The sequence below is a fragment of the Hoplias malabaricus genome, chromosome 1 (genome assembly GCF_029633855.1).
Source record: "Hoplias malabaricus isolate fHopMal1 chromosome 1, fHopMal1.hap1, whole genome shotgun sequence".
Classification (NCBI taxonomy): Eukaryota; Metazoa; Chordata; class Actinopteri; order Characiformes; family Erythrinidae; genus Hoplias; species Hoplias malabaricus.
Genome location: NC_089800.1, coordinates 78,375,396 through 78,392,770, shown reverse-complemented (window position 1 = coordinate 78,392,770; position 17,375 = coordinate 78,375,396). Strand labels below are relative to the sequence as shown.

At 41.2% G+C, this 17,375-nt stretch overlaps 1 protein-coding gene across 2 annotated transcripts in view; it reads right to left on the bottom strand.

The window, feature by feature from the left end:
- Positions 1-17,375, bottom strand: part of asap2a (ArfGAP with SH3 domain, ankyrin repeat and PH domain 2a) — an 84,031-nt gene that overhangs the window by 39,347 nt on the left and 27,309 nt on the right. For both annotated transcript variants that reach the window (XM_066674168.1, XM_066674177.1), the window contains exons 2-4: positions 17,137-17,209; positions 1,336-1,481; positions 42-116 (exon numbers count right to left, since the gene is read on the bottom strand). In XM_066674168.1, coding sequence (XP_066530265.1) covers positions 42-116; positions 1,336-1,481; positions 17,137-17,209 — 294 coding nt within the window. The remainder of the gene's footprint in view (positions 1-41; positions 117-1,335; positions 1,482-17,136; positions 17,210-17,375) is intronic.

Sequence of the window (17,375 nt, the reverse complement as noted above, 5' to 3'; positions counted from 1 at the left end):
ACCATAACATGCAGTAACAATCTTAAATGGTATTTACTTACCCCCTTAACTCCTTTTAGATCTCCCTTCAGCAGACTGTCCAGAGGGAACGTGATGATGTTATTCATGTTCTGAAACTGGAACGGGAGAGAAGCGTGTTAAATGACTCTCATTGCACTCGTCCCTGAGCCTTAGCTTTCTGTTTCAGGGGAGATTATCATTATATGGAGAGACAGAGACACAACAGCTCCAGGGAAGTAAAGTGCTTTTCTCAGTTGGATCCTGATTAGCAGTTAAACAGAGCACATTCTGAATACAAACTCGGCAACAGGGAAGTTAATCGGTCGTGTTAAAGCGAGGGCTGAGATGAGATGAGTTCGAGTACTGGCCAATCATTCTTTAGTTCAGAAACTAAACAGCTTCCAATATTTTAAGCTAAGCAGGGTCTAACTGATTCACATGATTCTTGGTCACCAAGTGGGGAGTGTCAGATATGATTATGAGTTATCATCTTTCAAGTTTCCAAACCCTTGTCGATTTGACCCCAACAATTTAAACCTCCTGAAAATCACTGGAATTACAATTGCTAGCCAGTTTTATGTGTCAGGTGCTTTAAGTTTCTTTTTTGATTCCTTAAATGCACTTTAAATTAAACAGGTCAAGGCCCCAAAGTCAAAGAGTATGAAAAAGTTTGCAGTTTAGAGGTGATTTTGGGCTCAAAGTGAAAGGAAGGAAACTGAAAACAGACAAAACACTCACACTTTATGCTCACAGGCTGTTATTTTATCTCTAAATGTGTGTGATTGGAGCCTGAGTTCACTGTAAAATCATCTGCTGTGTTGTGCTAAACCACATGTATCTGATATCTGGCCAGCTATGCTTCTAAACAATGTAGGACCCATCTTATTTAGCTTATTTGTAACATTTCTGTTCCTCCTGAAATTTGCTCTATCGTCGTAAACACGGTGTGCTCTGTCGGGCTGTGCTGAGCTGAACTGCACAGTGCAAAAAACCCTTCACTCAACTTTGTGCTGAAACTGATTCAATGCATCCCCACCCCACTGTAATACTGTAATCATATTATATTTCTAAAGCTGAACATGAAACAGTAATATCCGTCGATTTCCACAAACATCTCGAGTGTCTGAGATAGCTCTCATCTGTAGCCAGACAGAATTATAATGAAGTGAATCAGAGCTGCTCATGAAAGCTGATCCACCCTATAGGCAGATGATTTAGGATTACATTCAGACTCAAGGGTCCCAGCGCATTAACAGAAGGAAGGAAATGTGTGTAAAATCCATTTGCTTTTAAAGATGAGGGTAGGGCATGCACACATTCACACACACAGCTCACCAGGTTCTTGAAGAGGGCGGTGAGCTCCTTGGTAAAGACGGAGAATTTTAGAAAAGCTGAGCCCAGATCTGGGTCGTCCCGGTACACACAGTTTTCTCCAAACTTTTCAAGGGCCTGAGTGTACTGCTCCTCGTTCTCCACATGAGCTAAAGGGAAGAGAAAGAGCCAAAACATCATCTCAGAAACAAAATCCACTTTTAGAAGTTCATAAATTAGCATTTAAGAGTACTTCAATAAACCTCAGTAGTCTATAGTTATGTCCTACACCATGCAATCATTTTAAATTATGTAAATAACGTTTTATTTCATTGTCATTGTACAGCAGTAAAATGAAACTGTGCCTTTGGATCGAGTCCATATTTGGCAGTAAACACACACACACACACACACACACACACACACACACACACACACACACACACACACACACACACACACACAAACACACAAACAGAATGTTGAGGAGATGGCTGAAGTGTCCATACATGAACATATTTAAATGTGTAAATGTAATTAATGCTGTATTATTGACATAGTTTACATAGTTACAAAGAAATATATGTATTTATTTTTTTGTTAACTTATGGTTTACTACATCACTGTAACAAAGCAGCTGTCAAATTTCATGATGAATGGACGAGGGCCAATAGAAATGATCCAAAATGATGTAAAAAGTATAAAATCTTTTTACATTGACTTCCACTGAAATGATGGAGAATTTTGGAAACATCTTTTTCCACAATGTAATAATTACATTTCAAGGATTACACCCAAAAGAAATGGAAGAAGGGCTAATCAAAGCCTGCTATAAACAGTTTGAGGGGTTAAAGGTCAAAAAACGTACTCAACCTAACCTCTAACAGCACATGGTCGTCACATGAACAGGCAGACAGCAGACACACGTACTGAGACACAATGTACTGAGCATATGAGCACAATTAGACCTTCACAGAAACGCACAGGAAGAGCTAGAAATACCCAAATATATGATAGTACTTTATGTGGCTTCCTAGTTTATATTTACTTATAGGCTAACGATAGTTATAGGCTCTTCAGATATATGTCTGAACCATCTGTATATCTGTCTATAAGCAATATAATCAACAGTAATGGGCCTAGTCTTCTCATGGTGAAGAGGATAATGTGGTATCTCAGTAATAACAACCTGCTTGGTTATCTTGATTTTGGCTTCTTTCTTTTCAGTACTATTGTGTGGACACCGGGACACACAGGGCCTGTTTATTATTCCAAACCCTGCATTCCCACTGTCTTCCCATCCATACTGTCGAATGAGACTGCATGCTGATGATAGAGTGGAATGGAAATGTACACATGAATCCGAAAATACAGAATTTCCCTTTAGTTCAGCAAAACAGGGCTAGTATTTCCCTATCTACATCCCCCTGCCCACAGCAAAGCTAACACTGGAGCTAACTCCCCAAAAGGAAAACACGCAATCAGTGAATTCCGTGACTGCGCTGGAAATGCTCCAGTGTTGTTAACAATTAACTCTCTTTACTCTTGGCCTCTGGGAAAATGTGTAATGCGCAAGCCCAAACATGTCATAAAAGTGTATTGCAGTCTGTATGTGTGTGTGTGTGTGTGTGTGTGTGTGTGGGGGGGGGGGGGGTTGTAATCAACACCTGCAGTGTTTATAGGTCTTGCTTGTATGTGTTATGTCTGCTTTCATGGCTGTGTTTTTAGGTCATGTGCTGCCGTAAACTTAAACTTTAGTCCAGATAGGACCAATATCTGTTCATACACAAGCACTGAATCTCACATTAGCCTTACCACTGGAGCTGTGGTTAAGGTGGAACCCTGAAATACAGGGTAATTTAGGAGTGAATTAGCTAGACTCTTCAATAGCTGTAACACACATAAACCAGTATATTATTATTCAAACATTTTCTCATCATGAAGAAGTGGAAGTGAACACACACACACACAGAGCAGCAAACACCCACCACAGCAGGCTCTGATAACCCTCAAATTAACCATTTGACGGTTAATATGCCTTTCTCAACAGCACTTCAGCCACGGATCCTGAGGGAGGAGAAATCTGTTTATTCATTGTACCTCCCTCCCATTTTTCCTCCCTCCAGGGGACTGAACCTGCGACTTTTGGGTCCCAATCCCTCGTCTCTAACATTCAGGCCAAGGCTGCTCTCATCGTTATCAACCTGTTTCACTATTCACCAGCTGCATAAACAACTAGCATTACCTGCCTGTTCAAGACTGAAATTGGTCTTTTATTCAAAGCTGTAAATATGGGAGAAACATTTTGAAAAACACAGATGAAGACGACCAGGATAAAAGTATGAAACCTGACTACACCTGGCCACATGTTTGATTTTTGGTAGCAGCAGTCTATAATTTTATATCTGTACTTTGTACAAGAGTGGAGCAGCTGGGAGTCTTTGTTTATAACTGTACACTGCTGTTGTTGTCACAAAGCTAATTAGAGTCTGCTAAAGTTAGCGCTGGTAGGGCCATATTTACCATTAACAAACATTACTCTGACTAGCCCCTTTCAGACATGCATGTATGTTACATGAGTGTAAGGAAAATTCTGGAAAATTTCTGGACATTTCCCAGTGTTCATTTGTGAAAAAGGCCTCTGTTAGCATTAGCCTTATAGCTAACATGTAAATACATGACGTTCTTTCAGATACCTAGCACTGAGGTAAAAAACTAATTGTAGCTAATTCTAACTAGCGAAGAACAAACCGAGAGTCAGTGTGTTCCACAGGGGTTCTTATTTGCCCACATACATTCTTTCAGGCCCCACAGACCTGTATATAATTTTAAGAAAACAACAAAAAGTCTATGCTTTATTTACATGGACATGTTAAGCAGGTGTTATGTCATGAATTGATGCTAGTGTTACCAGGTCAAGCTAGCACACTTTTGCAGACATTTCTAGGACAGAGTTACTTACCCTTGCACTAAAAACTATTCTTGATAAGCACCCAGGCAAGAATCAATAGACTCTGATGAATAATACATGAGTCTACCCAAAGTAGACCTCTCTCTCTCTCTGACAATGACAGTGCTTAATCTTTAGACATTGTTATTGAGAATGATTTCTCAGCAACGGTTAAGAATCACTCACAGCCAAGTCAAGAAGGGAAGTCTGGACTTACAGATACATCAAGAAAATACCAAAGTGTAGGAAAATTAAGATATGAACTAAGAAATGGAAAAAATGCAAATATATAATATAGATACAGAAAAGAATAATAATAATAAAAGTCGGAGTATGAATAGAGATTGTGGTGTAAGGGGCAAAGTACTGCCAAAAGTGTGCTGCTAGAGAACTTGACAACTGGTGTCAAGAAGACCATAGCTGATGCTAAGAAGCTTTTAAATCAATTAATAAATTAGGCAAATTAAGGACACCACAATGTTTTGGCTGATGCACTATATACGGGCTTAGAGAAGAACTGTGTAAAGTTTTTATTTATTTATTTTCACAAGAGTGTTCCTTTAACAGCAGAGGGGCGAGGCAGTTTGTTCACACGAGAAACAAAGGCAAGTCACTGCTGCGCTCTCAGGGAGGGAGGGAGGGAGGGAGGGAGAGGGACGGTGGGAGGAGCAGAGAGGGAGAAGTGTGAGACCGCCAGAGAAAGAGTGTGAAGTGCTGCTCCCCTCCAAACACCTGCTTCTCTGCTGTGACTCATCAGATCTCATTAAAGCCCAGACAGGCCACTGCAGACTTTTGTCATGTGCGTAGTGAGCGCGCTCAGAACAAACCCTTTACTGCTGCGGGAGTTAGATGCAGAAGCGCTCCACCAATGCTTGTGTAAATACAAAGGAAAGTGGAATGAAGCCTTTGATCCAAGAGCTCAAAAGTTTCTCTCCAGTGAGAGAACAGGACTTTGTGCTTAGTCATGTTTAAAACCTTCAAACTTCTCCTCTTCAACTTTCAGCTTCACCCACTCAGCGTTTCCTTTAATAGCAACCACCACGGATGTGTTACCCACTGAATATTGGAGCACTGTGCAGTTTTGTATTCGTCCTTCTCCAGCACGTCTACTTCAGCTCATTAAATAAGAGGAGTGTGATTCTTCAAATGGTCAGGACCACGACTGAACAGCCAGCCTATAATATATGTGTTGGGTCATCCTCAGCACTGCAGTGGCACTGACATATAAGTGGTGTGTTTGTGTGTTTTGCTCTGCTGTAAGTGGATCAGACACAGCAGTGCTGCGTCACCAAAAAATCTAGCCGACAGCGTCCTATGTCACTGATGAAGGACTAGAGGACGACCGACACACACTGTGCAGTGACAGATGAGCTCCTGTCTCTGACTTAACGTCTACAAGGTGGACCAACGAGGGAGGAGTGTCTCACAGAGTGGACAGTGAGTGGACACAGGGTTTAAAAACTCCAGTAGCCACTGCTGTGTCTGATCCACTCGCACCAGCACAACACACACTTAACACACCACCACCACGTCCGTGTCATAGCAGCACTGAGAATGATCCACCACCCAAATTAATAACTTACTTGATCTGTGGGGGTCCTGATTATTGAAGTGCACCTACATGGTTAATGGAGATGACTCATGTGGAAATAAGGAGGTCATTTAAAACTACTCTTACTTTCTTACTTTATGAAAACAGTTTTTTTCTGGATTGTGATATGCTTTTTTAAAAGCAGCCGCCTTGATCTGAGGAAGCATGCGAGAAAGCCCAAGATACACCCCGTAGCTGTGAACTTGAGACGTAGGCCACTTTTGGACTGAATCTCATGTTGTGAAAATACGCCTTCGGGTCTAGCAGTGTGTGTACAACTTCAACAGCGGCTGTGTTTGGACTGCAAACATTCCCGTGTCATCTCCTGCCAGGCTTATGCCTGCCCAGTGTCTCTGGCTTTGTGTCAAAGTGGCGTGAGAGCTCTGAATGCTACCTGCTCATGCGTGACTGTAAAGTGCTGAGCACAACCTTTGGCCTGCTCAGTTCGCCCAGCCGTGCGGTAAAGATTTGCCGTTTTGTCACATGAACAGCTGACGGCCGGCTGCAACGTCTGGAACATCTGCGATCTTCAACAGTCCCTCAAAATCAGCCACAGAACATTGGACGTACCACAACGAGAACCGCAAAACAAAGCACAGTTCCCTTAAGAAGGTGTCCTGCAGTAGCAAGGCAGCTGAATGTATAAAGGAATTGCATAAACAAACCCCGCAGGGCATTTCTTTGGGTTATCAAACCGTCGGGAGGCCAGCTGGTAGTCTGAAACTTATCTGTGTTTAATTAAGAGATAGGGACGTGACAGACGTACTTCCCTGTTCACAGACTCTTAGGTTCCAGTTGGTGACAAATACAAGCCCAACTGAATACATCTGTTATAGAAACAATGTCTTGTGGCGAGGGTTCGATTGAGAGGCGTTGATTTCATTTATTGCACTTCAATAGTGTTGAAGGCTCTGATAATGAAAACATAAACAAATAGCATAAGGCACATTCATTCATTCATTCATTGAACATTGACATTTACCAAGTTACTCACACACACACACTTGCACATATTCACCATTCATACACTCGTTCATACACTCGTAGATTCATCCAATCACTCGCCCACAATCACAATGTCACTCCAATACCTAAACTATTGTGTTATTGAACTATGGGAAGAAACCCATACAGACACAGAGAGAACACCCCTCACAGAGGCAAGGATTGACCCCGAGACCCTGGAGCTGTGTGACAGCAATGGTACGGCAGCCCGTGTTTACGTTTTAAAATAATCCTCCACTTAACATTCACTAACCTGCAGCAAATGGTTCACATCCCTTCTCCTTGGCTTTATGTCATCACACAGTCCAGACACAACCATGCTCTATATTTAAAAACAAACGCCGTCCAGTGGGCGGAGGGGGGCAAGCTGTGTGAGTAATGTGGACACAACACCTGGACGCCTGGAGGCCTGCACTTATAACAAACAGCTATGCTATCTAGCCATACCTCGAATCCCCCACCAGCACTTCCGTGGGCAGAGGTGATCCACACGGGGCTCCTGAGGTGTCAGGAGATTTGTGGGGGGGTTTGTTTGTGACATAGTGAAGAAGGCTGCCATGATGACAAAGACTGCAATCTGCATTTACGTCTACAGGAGCTGTCAATATTCCCCTAAGAGACTACGTTTCCCAGAAGCACCTGCAGCTCTACAGTCTGTCGCTAATCAAACTGCCGCTGTGTGCTTCCAGCAACGAGTCCCTGATGTGCTCCACTACAAAGTCCTCTCAGCAGGTACTACCCACAAGTCATAGCTGTACAGTAGCACAGATGATAAGCACCTTCCGGAGCCTTCTGTAATTGGGAAACGCTGGAGGTGTTGACACACGATGACGGCTCACGTTGGCGCTGATTGCCGAGCTCCTGCAGCAGGCCTCGGGCCACACACGTGTAAAGACACGCAAACGCAATAGGGGCTCCACTAATGCCAGTCTCTCACCAGTTCTCTGTCTCTCTCCATTTCTGTCTCTCTCTCTCTCTCTCTCTCTCTCTCTGAATGTGTCTCACTCTCATTGCTCCATTGATATGTTTCTCTTGGCTTCTGTATACCTCCCACTCTCTTTCTCTCAATATTTCCATCTCTCACCATTTCTCCCTGGTTCTCTCCATCTTCCTCTCTCTCAATGACTCTCACTCACTCACTCACGGCTTCTCCATGTTTCTCTATGCCTCTCTCTCTTACAATCTCTCCCTGATTATCTCTCTCCAATTTGCTCTCTCTACCTATGTCTCCCTCCCACTCCCTCTCTCATTGTCCCTCATGTCTCGCGCTCTCTCAGCATCTCAATCCATATGCATCACTCTCTCTCTGTCTCTGTGTCTCTCCCTCACTCCCACTGTTTCTCTATATTTCTCTATGCCTCTCTCTCCTTCACCATTTCTCAATATTTCCACCTCTCACTGTTTCTCCACATCGTTTCTCTCTCCATTTTGCTCTCTCTCTCTCTCTCTCTGTATGTGTGTGTCTATATCACTCCCTCCTCCTCCATCTTCCTCTCGCTCTCTGCTTGTCCTCTGCTGGCTGTCTCTGCAGTAACTCTCTGCTGTTGTGCATAAGTAATTGTGCTCTGACAGTCAGGAGTTTTTAGGCCGAGTTGTGGGGAGACTGCACTGCTGCTGGTGGAGCTTCTGCACTCAGTGGAAGTTTAAAATCACAGAAAATAAAGACAATATACAGTACAGTGTTCAAGCTGTATGTTTACAGAGGAGGAAAAAGCTAACACAAGCTGTTCTTAATTTAATAAAGATTTTGTGTGACAGACCTTAATTCATATTTACTTCACCCTGTAGCTCTGGAGCCAAAGGTCAGCGGGTATTTCACATTCTGTCAAATACGGCGGGGGTAAAGCTTTGTTGTGTGTGAATAAGCCTTTGCTCATCACCAGCCAGAACAAAAGCAATGTTTAACTTTTATATCATTTCTCATTATCAGCTTAAAAGAGTAAATTCACCAGTGTTAAATCAACACTATTAGTGTAAACACTGAGAGTGTTAAATTGTTACACTAACACTGTTGATTTAACACTGGTGAATTTACTGTGAACCCAAAGAACGTCTGTGGAAAATAGAGAGAAATATTCATCCAATACCTAAAAGAAAATGAGATATTTTATTATCATAAGATACTTTACATTCTTTGCAATATTGTTCCACTTTATACAATTGAAAAGTACAATCGTAGACTCAGACCTGTCAGTACTGATTGTAAATGTAATAGCCTCCATCCAGCAGAGCTGTAGGGTTTATAGAGTCTTTAGAAGAACAGCCAAGGCTCAGAAACAGTAGCTGTAACCTGTAGCTGACCTACAGCATGAAACCTACTCAGTCCACTCTCGTCTAACTCCCTGGCTCAATCTACACTCCCTCCCTGATAAGAGTGACTCCCACTCTCATGTTTTACACTCCTGCAGTGAAAGCCACATCACACAGCGCTCCCTGAAGTTACAGTCATCTGAGAGCAGTTTTACAGTTCACGTCCATTTACTACAACTAATATACCACAAACATTTACAGCAGGACTGGGGCAATCTGCCCTTTAAAAACAAACAAACAAACAAACAAACAAACAACAACAACAACAAAATACATTGCAAAACATCCACTGGCCTCTGTCTTCCAGGACGACTACAAATCTGAAGTGTTTTCAGAACGTTGACTGAAGTTTCACACATACAGGTTTTTTTTGTTTGTTTGTTTTGATAATTTCCTCAGAAAATTATAGCCACTCTTTACCTTTTCTGCACAAATAATAAAAACACGAACGAATAGAAGTTACATACCGTCCAAAACATTCACACTGCTCCAAAATAGTAACTTTATAGGAGAGAGAACAAAATGTGAAAAGATTTTTGAGAATTTGAAGCATTTCTAAGGGTCCATTCATCATGAAGTTTACAATCAGTGTGAAGGGCAGCTGCTGTGTTCAAATGATGTAAACACAAAAGAAATTGACAAAATATCAACAAAACAGTGTGTTTACATTATATTTACATAACAATTAAGAAAGCTGTTTTTATTTCCCTGGGAAATTGCTAATTTCTCGAGTTTTTCTTTCCGGGTAGGCTCCGGACCCACCGCGACCCTGCACTGGGTGAGGGTTACAGACAAAGAATGAATGAATGTTTAACATCATCACGAGAAACTGATGATCCTTATTAGCTATATATATATATATATATATATATATATATATATATTAAGTTTAATAGGGTTCCTATGAAAATGGTGACACAAGCAATCTTAAAAAAGCTCTATTTACACCCTCAACTCACAAAAACTGATCCTAAATCAGTAAAACGAATGACACTCTTGCCTCATACACAATCTGCACATTATCTAAGGCCCAGTACAATGTAACCAACCCATCATCTGTCAAACCCAATTTACACATGGCTTTTTATCTCCTTCAGTTGGAGACAAAGTGGACTAAATTATTTACAATTAATTGCTGAGATGAGTTTAAAAATCACAATAAAATCAACAATAAAAGTACTTTCCCCAAAGAAAATCAGTTGAGTAATAATAATACACTTCTCCAGGCTCTTGGCATACTGGGTTTAATCCCCACTTCTGGTCACTGTTGGTGAGGTGTGTGGTGTGGTGGTTTCCTGCAGATGCTCCGGTTTCCTCCCACAGTCCAAAATTGAATAATAATAATAATAATAATAATAATAATAATAATAATAATACACTGGTATATGCTTGGTACACAATGATTCAAGGTGGGCTCAAGACCCCCCACGAACCCGATCAGGATGAAGCAGTTGCAGGATGAATTAACCAATCGCAAACCAGCATAGCACAATGTTAACCCCAAAAAAAGAACCTGAATGGCCAAAACACAGCTGAGCACTCACACTAGAAGTACTTGGAAATACTAAAGTACCTGAATGAATGTAGTCACCGCCTACACCTTTGCTGAAGTGCAATCAACAAGAAAAGCTTTCAGTTACAACACAGCCTTGAAAACATGACCCATTTCCTCCAGACACACAACAATTACTCTCTCTCATACATATGGATAAGGACTGTGCAACCTTTGGTAGAGCTTTGCAGCAAACATTTGCATTTGTATGAAACGGGCAGGTTAGGAAAAGGGAAAACATAAACCAGAGAGTAAAAGAGACCGGGGTTACAATGTGGTGCATGGACACTAGTAACAGTTATTTCAGTATAAATATAGGGCAGATTATATGCCGTGTTGGAGTCGTTTGATGTCTTTGTCTCATTGTGCACTGGGACCCTGCTGTAAACTGTGTGACACCAGCAGCATAAGTCTATTGCTTGTGCCAAAGTACAATATGGTGCTAATCACATCTTCAGCGTATTCCATGGCAGATGGTGTGATGTCATTTATGCTGTCAGTTACAATAAAGATTTCCTGAGGATGAGCCTACGATGCGAGAAAATGACCACAGTCTATCAGTGTCATCATTCATTCAGTCAGTATCCTCAAGGGCACATTTTCAGTACCTTTATTTAGGGAACATTTGTAGCATATTCATATTCATTTTATTTTTCATTTTATCTCATTTTCATTTTAGGACAGTTCTATAATGAAATCTCACAAATATTCACCTCTCTTTCTGGAGGAGAGAATACAATGTACCTTCAGGGAACACAACTGGGCTTTAACACCACTGCTTTTTTTTCAGTTCCTGCTTCTCCATTAATGGTGCTTTTCCACTACATGGACCCTACTCGACTCGACTCGGCTCTTTTGCTTTTCCCTTCACCAAATCTGGTTAGTCCCTGCTCGGATGCGGTTCCAACCGAGCCAAATAGGTACTATATCGTAACGTGTAAACCCTGCAGAGTGCTGATTGGCCAGAGAGACCTGTCAATCACCAGGAAATGCAGTACTGGCTGCTTGCAAAATCTCGGAAGTTACTGCAGTTGTCACATTTGTTTTTATCTGACTCACAGTGACAGCTTGTAACATTACCTCAAGGTGTTTTGAAGAGGTTCAAATTTTGTGATTTCAAAGCCGACAGTTCCTGTTAGAGATTGGGTTTTGCGATGTTACTGGCTCCATTTCAGGCGGGAACCTTGCAAGTGGTAAAACGACCAGTTAAGATTGAGTTGAGCTGATCCCATGCAGTGGAAAAGCACCATAAGCAAATTTTTTAGTACATGCTCAATCGTAGAGTAAGGACTAAAACATGACATGTAAATACTGTAGAGCGTTGACTGGCTAGAGAGAGAGTATTCAGTCCCAAAACACAACAACAACAACAACAACATACAAATACAGGACAAGTAAACTATGCTTAATGTTACCGCTACCATTGTTGCCTGCTGTTCCTGTTAGAGACAGTTATTTATGATATCACCAGTTACATTTTGTGGTAGAGCTGTGGTAGCAGAAACCAGGCGCCAGGTACTAAAAAGTGAGTAGAGTCGAGCAGTGTAGTTGCCATTCAGTTGAAAAGTGCCAATAGTGTTCTCCTGCAAGAATGTTCAACTTTCCCGTTAGAAACAGTTTGAAAAGAAACCGTGGATGAATTCTCAGGTTTTTGAGGAAGTACGTGAGTTAGCCTTCACCCTCTATAGAGCTGTAGCTTGGTAGAATTTTTTGTTAGAGACCAAGCAAGGGTTTAAACTAATTTGATGTGACATTCTGATACCCTGGCACTTGTTCAAACACCCTTGCCACACACAAACACACACTTCTTCCTGTCTCCATTGAAATGAATGAGAACCAAGGTGGAAATAGCTTAAGCATTGAATTCTATTTAATATTACCTGCGTAAAAATCCATGTCCTCCACACTAATAAACTACCATTTAAACATAAGTTGAAGAAATGTAACATCTGTACGCAGTCATTCCACCATTTAGTGAAGTCTCCCTACCACAGTACACTGATGTGATGTAGAGTAATAAATGGCAGTGTGGTGTTATCTAAGGGTGCTTGTAAATGTATGTTCAGACAGCTTTGAGGATTCTCTCCACAACATGCCGCTTCATCTCCTTCACACTGACAAGTCACTTGGCCTCTCCATCACTGGCCCAAACCAGGCTTCCCTGGCCTTAAACTGATAACACAGCCATTACGGCCTAGTAATATCAATCAAACTCCCATTTAAATGCACTTAAATGTGGCCTGCTTCATTTCAATGGAACAACCAAAAAATAGCTTTCTCAGCATTAAGAAATGGCACCATCTTAAGCGAAACATTTCAGTACAGGCTGTCATCTTGGATTTGCTCTTGAACGATAATTCATACAGCTGGTTTCAGCCCAAAAAGCCTTTTAGCAAAAGCGATTAGCTTAATCTTAATATGATTTTGAAAAATTTCTGTCTTCTGTTTGGGAGCTTATAGGTTATGGAAATGGTACAAGGATATTAATGCTACCAATGCTAAGGCTGCACTGTGGTGCATGAAGAGACCAGTAAAATTCAAATGACGGCGAATGCCAGGTGCCCTGGATGCTAATGACTTCCACTGTCCATGGGCTGTTCATTTGCCTAATGAAATGAGCTTTTTGTGCTCTCTAGAGGCTTCACAAGCTCAGTATGAGTCAGTGGAAAGGAACAAGTTCCAAAAAAAAAAAAAAAAAGGGGGAAAACTGTTACGCAAAACAGCTCTGCTGTGAACACCATTTGCCGAGTAAATAGGGGATTCACACATGTACACAGAGGGTGTGTCCTGGCACAGCTGTCCTTCGGTACGGAACACAACTGTCATGGCTGAACAGGGCAGGCAGTGTTCCTGAAAAAGCCCAGCTCAGCAGAGCACTCCTCCCAATCTGTGTGTGTGTGTGTGTGTGTGTACACACACTGTACACTAGGACCCCCAATACAGCTCAAACAAACAGCAAAGTCACACAATCATAGAGGTATACAGCAAGCTTAACCAAAGGAGGATAGTTTACTTTTGTCGATTGGAATATTTACGAACTGTTGTATAAATTAACGATTAACGAACGATTATTTTATTTTTGTATTTTTGACTGAAACTCAGCCTTTAGATTGAACTTCATTTAGTTCAGTGTCGTCTTAATTATAGTCAAAACACAGCACTTCCACACCACAGACGCTGTGTTTTTCTTTGGTACGAGCTGCTCGAGTCGCTTGGTCAACCTGTGTTTAGGTTGCTTCCGTGTGGCAGATAGGGACAGAGTCACGTGACTATAGCTTGGTAACGTGGTTTTAAAAGGGACAGTACATGAACACACAGTGGGGACCTAACAGAATAAAAATATTCAATATAATCGATATAGACAAGGTTATGTTGATTAGAAGCTCTAAATGTCGATTCATTTTTGATTAATTGCCCAGCCCTAGGTCAATATATTTCAACAGTCGAAGTTCAAAATGGCTGATCAACCGTCTTGTTTCCAAGCTGTCAGTGGTAACTCACAACAAGCACAGCTCATGTTCAAATAAACAAACATCACTCAGCGCTGCCCTCTAAAGGAACTAATGTTCTACATATTAACAGCATCAGTTGTTTATGTAAGAACAGTGAAAAAGTCATTTGTTGAGTGCATGTGCACATTTGTTATGTATCTTTAGCCCACCAACCCACACGGTGTGAAATAAAACATGGCTAAGTCAGAAAAAAATGGGATTAAACAAGTTGTACTGATTTTGTGCTGCATCATACATAGCGTGGAGACACTTTAGAATTGTCCCCTCCTCGTCTAAACGAAGCAAAACAGACACAACAAGAGTGGAAAAATAAGAGCAATGATTATAAACGAAGAAGAAAGAGAACTGAGCGAAAAGGGATAAAAAGGGCCCTTGGGGTGAACATTGTGTGGCTCATTAACATTTAAAAGAGCAGTTGGAGAAACCCATCATTCTGAAGAGAGCTGTTTAGACAGAGGGAACGCTGCTGTGGAGTTTGATCCTTGAGGGATTTTGACCAAAACAGGTCACAGACGACACAGAACTGTGTTCATTTGTAGAAAAGGCATAGATCGTGTCCCTTTAAATTAAAATCTCCTGCAAAGACAAGACAAAGAACCTTACTACTACTGCTTCTAGATAACTTTGCAATCTTGGTATATATTTAAATATTTAAACCTGTTAAACCAAGAAAATGGTCCAGTAATATTGTAATAATGTGTTATGCTGTGACATTGTGTAACTGACTGTAAAACTGCCATAAACCTAAGCCTCAGAACACATCAATACACTGAAAGAAAAAGACTGTCCAGAAACGGCTGCCTGCTCCAGGACACTTCAATCCAGTATCACCACCCTACACACGGCTCACAAATGTCAGTGGGTATGACGTAACTAAACACATGCCTCTGTACTCAAACTTAATTAGGCGCGTTGTCATCCCAATAGGGTTTCAAGGCTTGAATCTGTGTGTAAACAGAGAACTGAAGCACCAGGGCACTCTCCTCCTCTTCACACTCATCACACAAAGAACAGATGGAGACAGACACTAACTCAGCTCCATAAATCAGGACCATGCCTGGCCTTTCGCTCAACACACAGACACACACACACTTTGAATAGTCAATCCTCCTACCAACAACGTGTGTGGGAGGAAACCGGAGCACCTGGAAGAAACCCACACAGGCACAGGGAGAACACACCGAACTTCACAACTGGTTTAGACTGTTTATTCTCCATTGCGATCAGGTGTTTGGGTCAAGAAGCAAAAGAAGGCAAGGGAAGGGTTCATGTGCAGTGTGAACTTGGGCTGTGCCGTATCGTATTGTGCGCAATAATATCGCAAAAATGTTTCAAACAATAAAAATACATAAATACTGTGATAATCGTGATATTCTGACTTGTTAACGATGATGTCATACAGTTAAATGTAATATGACGTGCATTCATTATGTGAGTCATTCTTGTCAGGACCTTGGTAAATTAGAGTTGGTTACAAAATAAGCAAATGCTTACACATTTATTTGCTGTTCTTTCTGAATGTTTGAAATTGTTAGATTTAAATGGAAATATAATGTTCTTTATAATATTTTAAATAATTAAAAATATTATTATTCATTCATTCATTCATCCATTATCTGTAACCCTTATCCAGTTCAGGGTCGCGGTGGGTCCAGAGCCTACCTGGAATCATTGGGCGCAAGGCGGGAATACACCCTGGAGGGGGCTAAATATATATTATTAATTTAATATAATTAATATTAATATAACATTTATTTATTTGGGTTCTGGAAATAAATAAAAAAGTGTTTTGCTCATATTGTCAAGAATATTGTTATCGGCAAAATGTCCTGAAATATCGAGATATCATTTTAGGGCCATATCGCCCACCCCTAATGTGAACATGCTTTTTCAGATTGGTTCAGACTTTCAGACCAATCACAGGAAGTTGAAGCAATATAAAGGACAGAGTAGGACATGACCGGGGGATTTAGCTCACTGCCTTCACTCCAAAAAAGAGCAGAAAATATGTAACAGCCTTTTTTTTTAATGAAAACTCATTACCGGTCTCACACAGCAATTGTCTCAGTTTTTATGTCGCGTGTTACTTAGGGTGACCAGATCTGAGATGGTGAAAAAGGGGACACGTTTCCGGGGGGGAGTGTGGACGACTACAGACTGACCAATTAAATGCTTACAGAGAAGGTTATCGACCAATAACGGTAGCTCTACAGTCAGACCGTCCAATCAGAAGATTTTAGGCTACTTCACCACGCCCCCTTCTCACTCAAGTGAACCAATCGGAGTAGGGGAGGGCAGGACTAGTTTGTGAACAAAAAGCTTCTTGAAATTCTATGTAAGTTCTAGAAAAACAAAATCCCGGACGTTTGTGAAATTACGCATTTTTTTTAAGTCTAAAAAAGAGGACATGTCCGGGTAAAAGAGTACGTCTGGTCACCCTAGTGTTACTGTAGTAAACATAAATAAAAAGCAAAAATTTAAACAACAGTGATTCCCACTGTTACTCTGGCTTTATCCCAAACTGCACAATAGCACACTAAATAGTGTATAAAAAATTCAGCTTCATTACCAGAAGGGCACTCTGTAGTCTAGGAAGTAAAGTGCACGTGGGTGTGGTTTGGGACACAGCACTAATCCGCCATTTAAGGTGGAACGGAGAATGTGAATAAGAAGCTGCTAAATATGTTAGCATTGCAAAATTAAGCAACATATGTGTCTTAGCCACAAATAGGTATTAAATAATAGAAATTAATCTGTTCATGCAGCCTGCATACACACTCATGAAATGAAATGGTCATAATTTCCATCTGTGTGCTACATACTGTAGCCAGATGAGAATTATCAGCTTCTCCTGAGAACTGGAGTAAGAGCGAAGTGTTAATGGATGAAGATGAGGATCACTCACCTAACCCAGAGGTGTAAATAGCCTTGACTGACTTCTTCATTTTGTACAGCACACTGCGGTCCACATCCAGAGCCTACGGACAAGGAGAGGGAGATTAAATCTTTTCAGCTAGGAATAGAAAGAAGGGCTCAACAACATGGCATTAGTTAATAGTTACTGAAACACAGATCTTTGGCAATACTGACCAAAAAGTCCACAATGCACTAATGAGCCCCATAAAAATGTTACTTCCTATTATA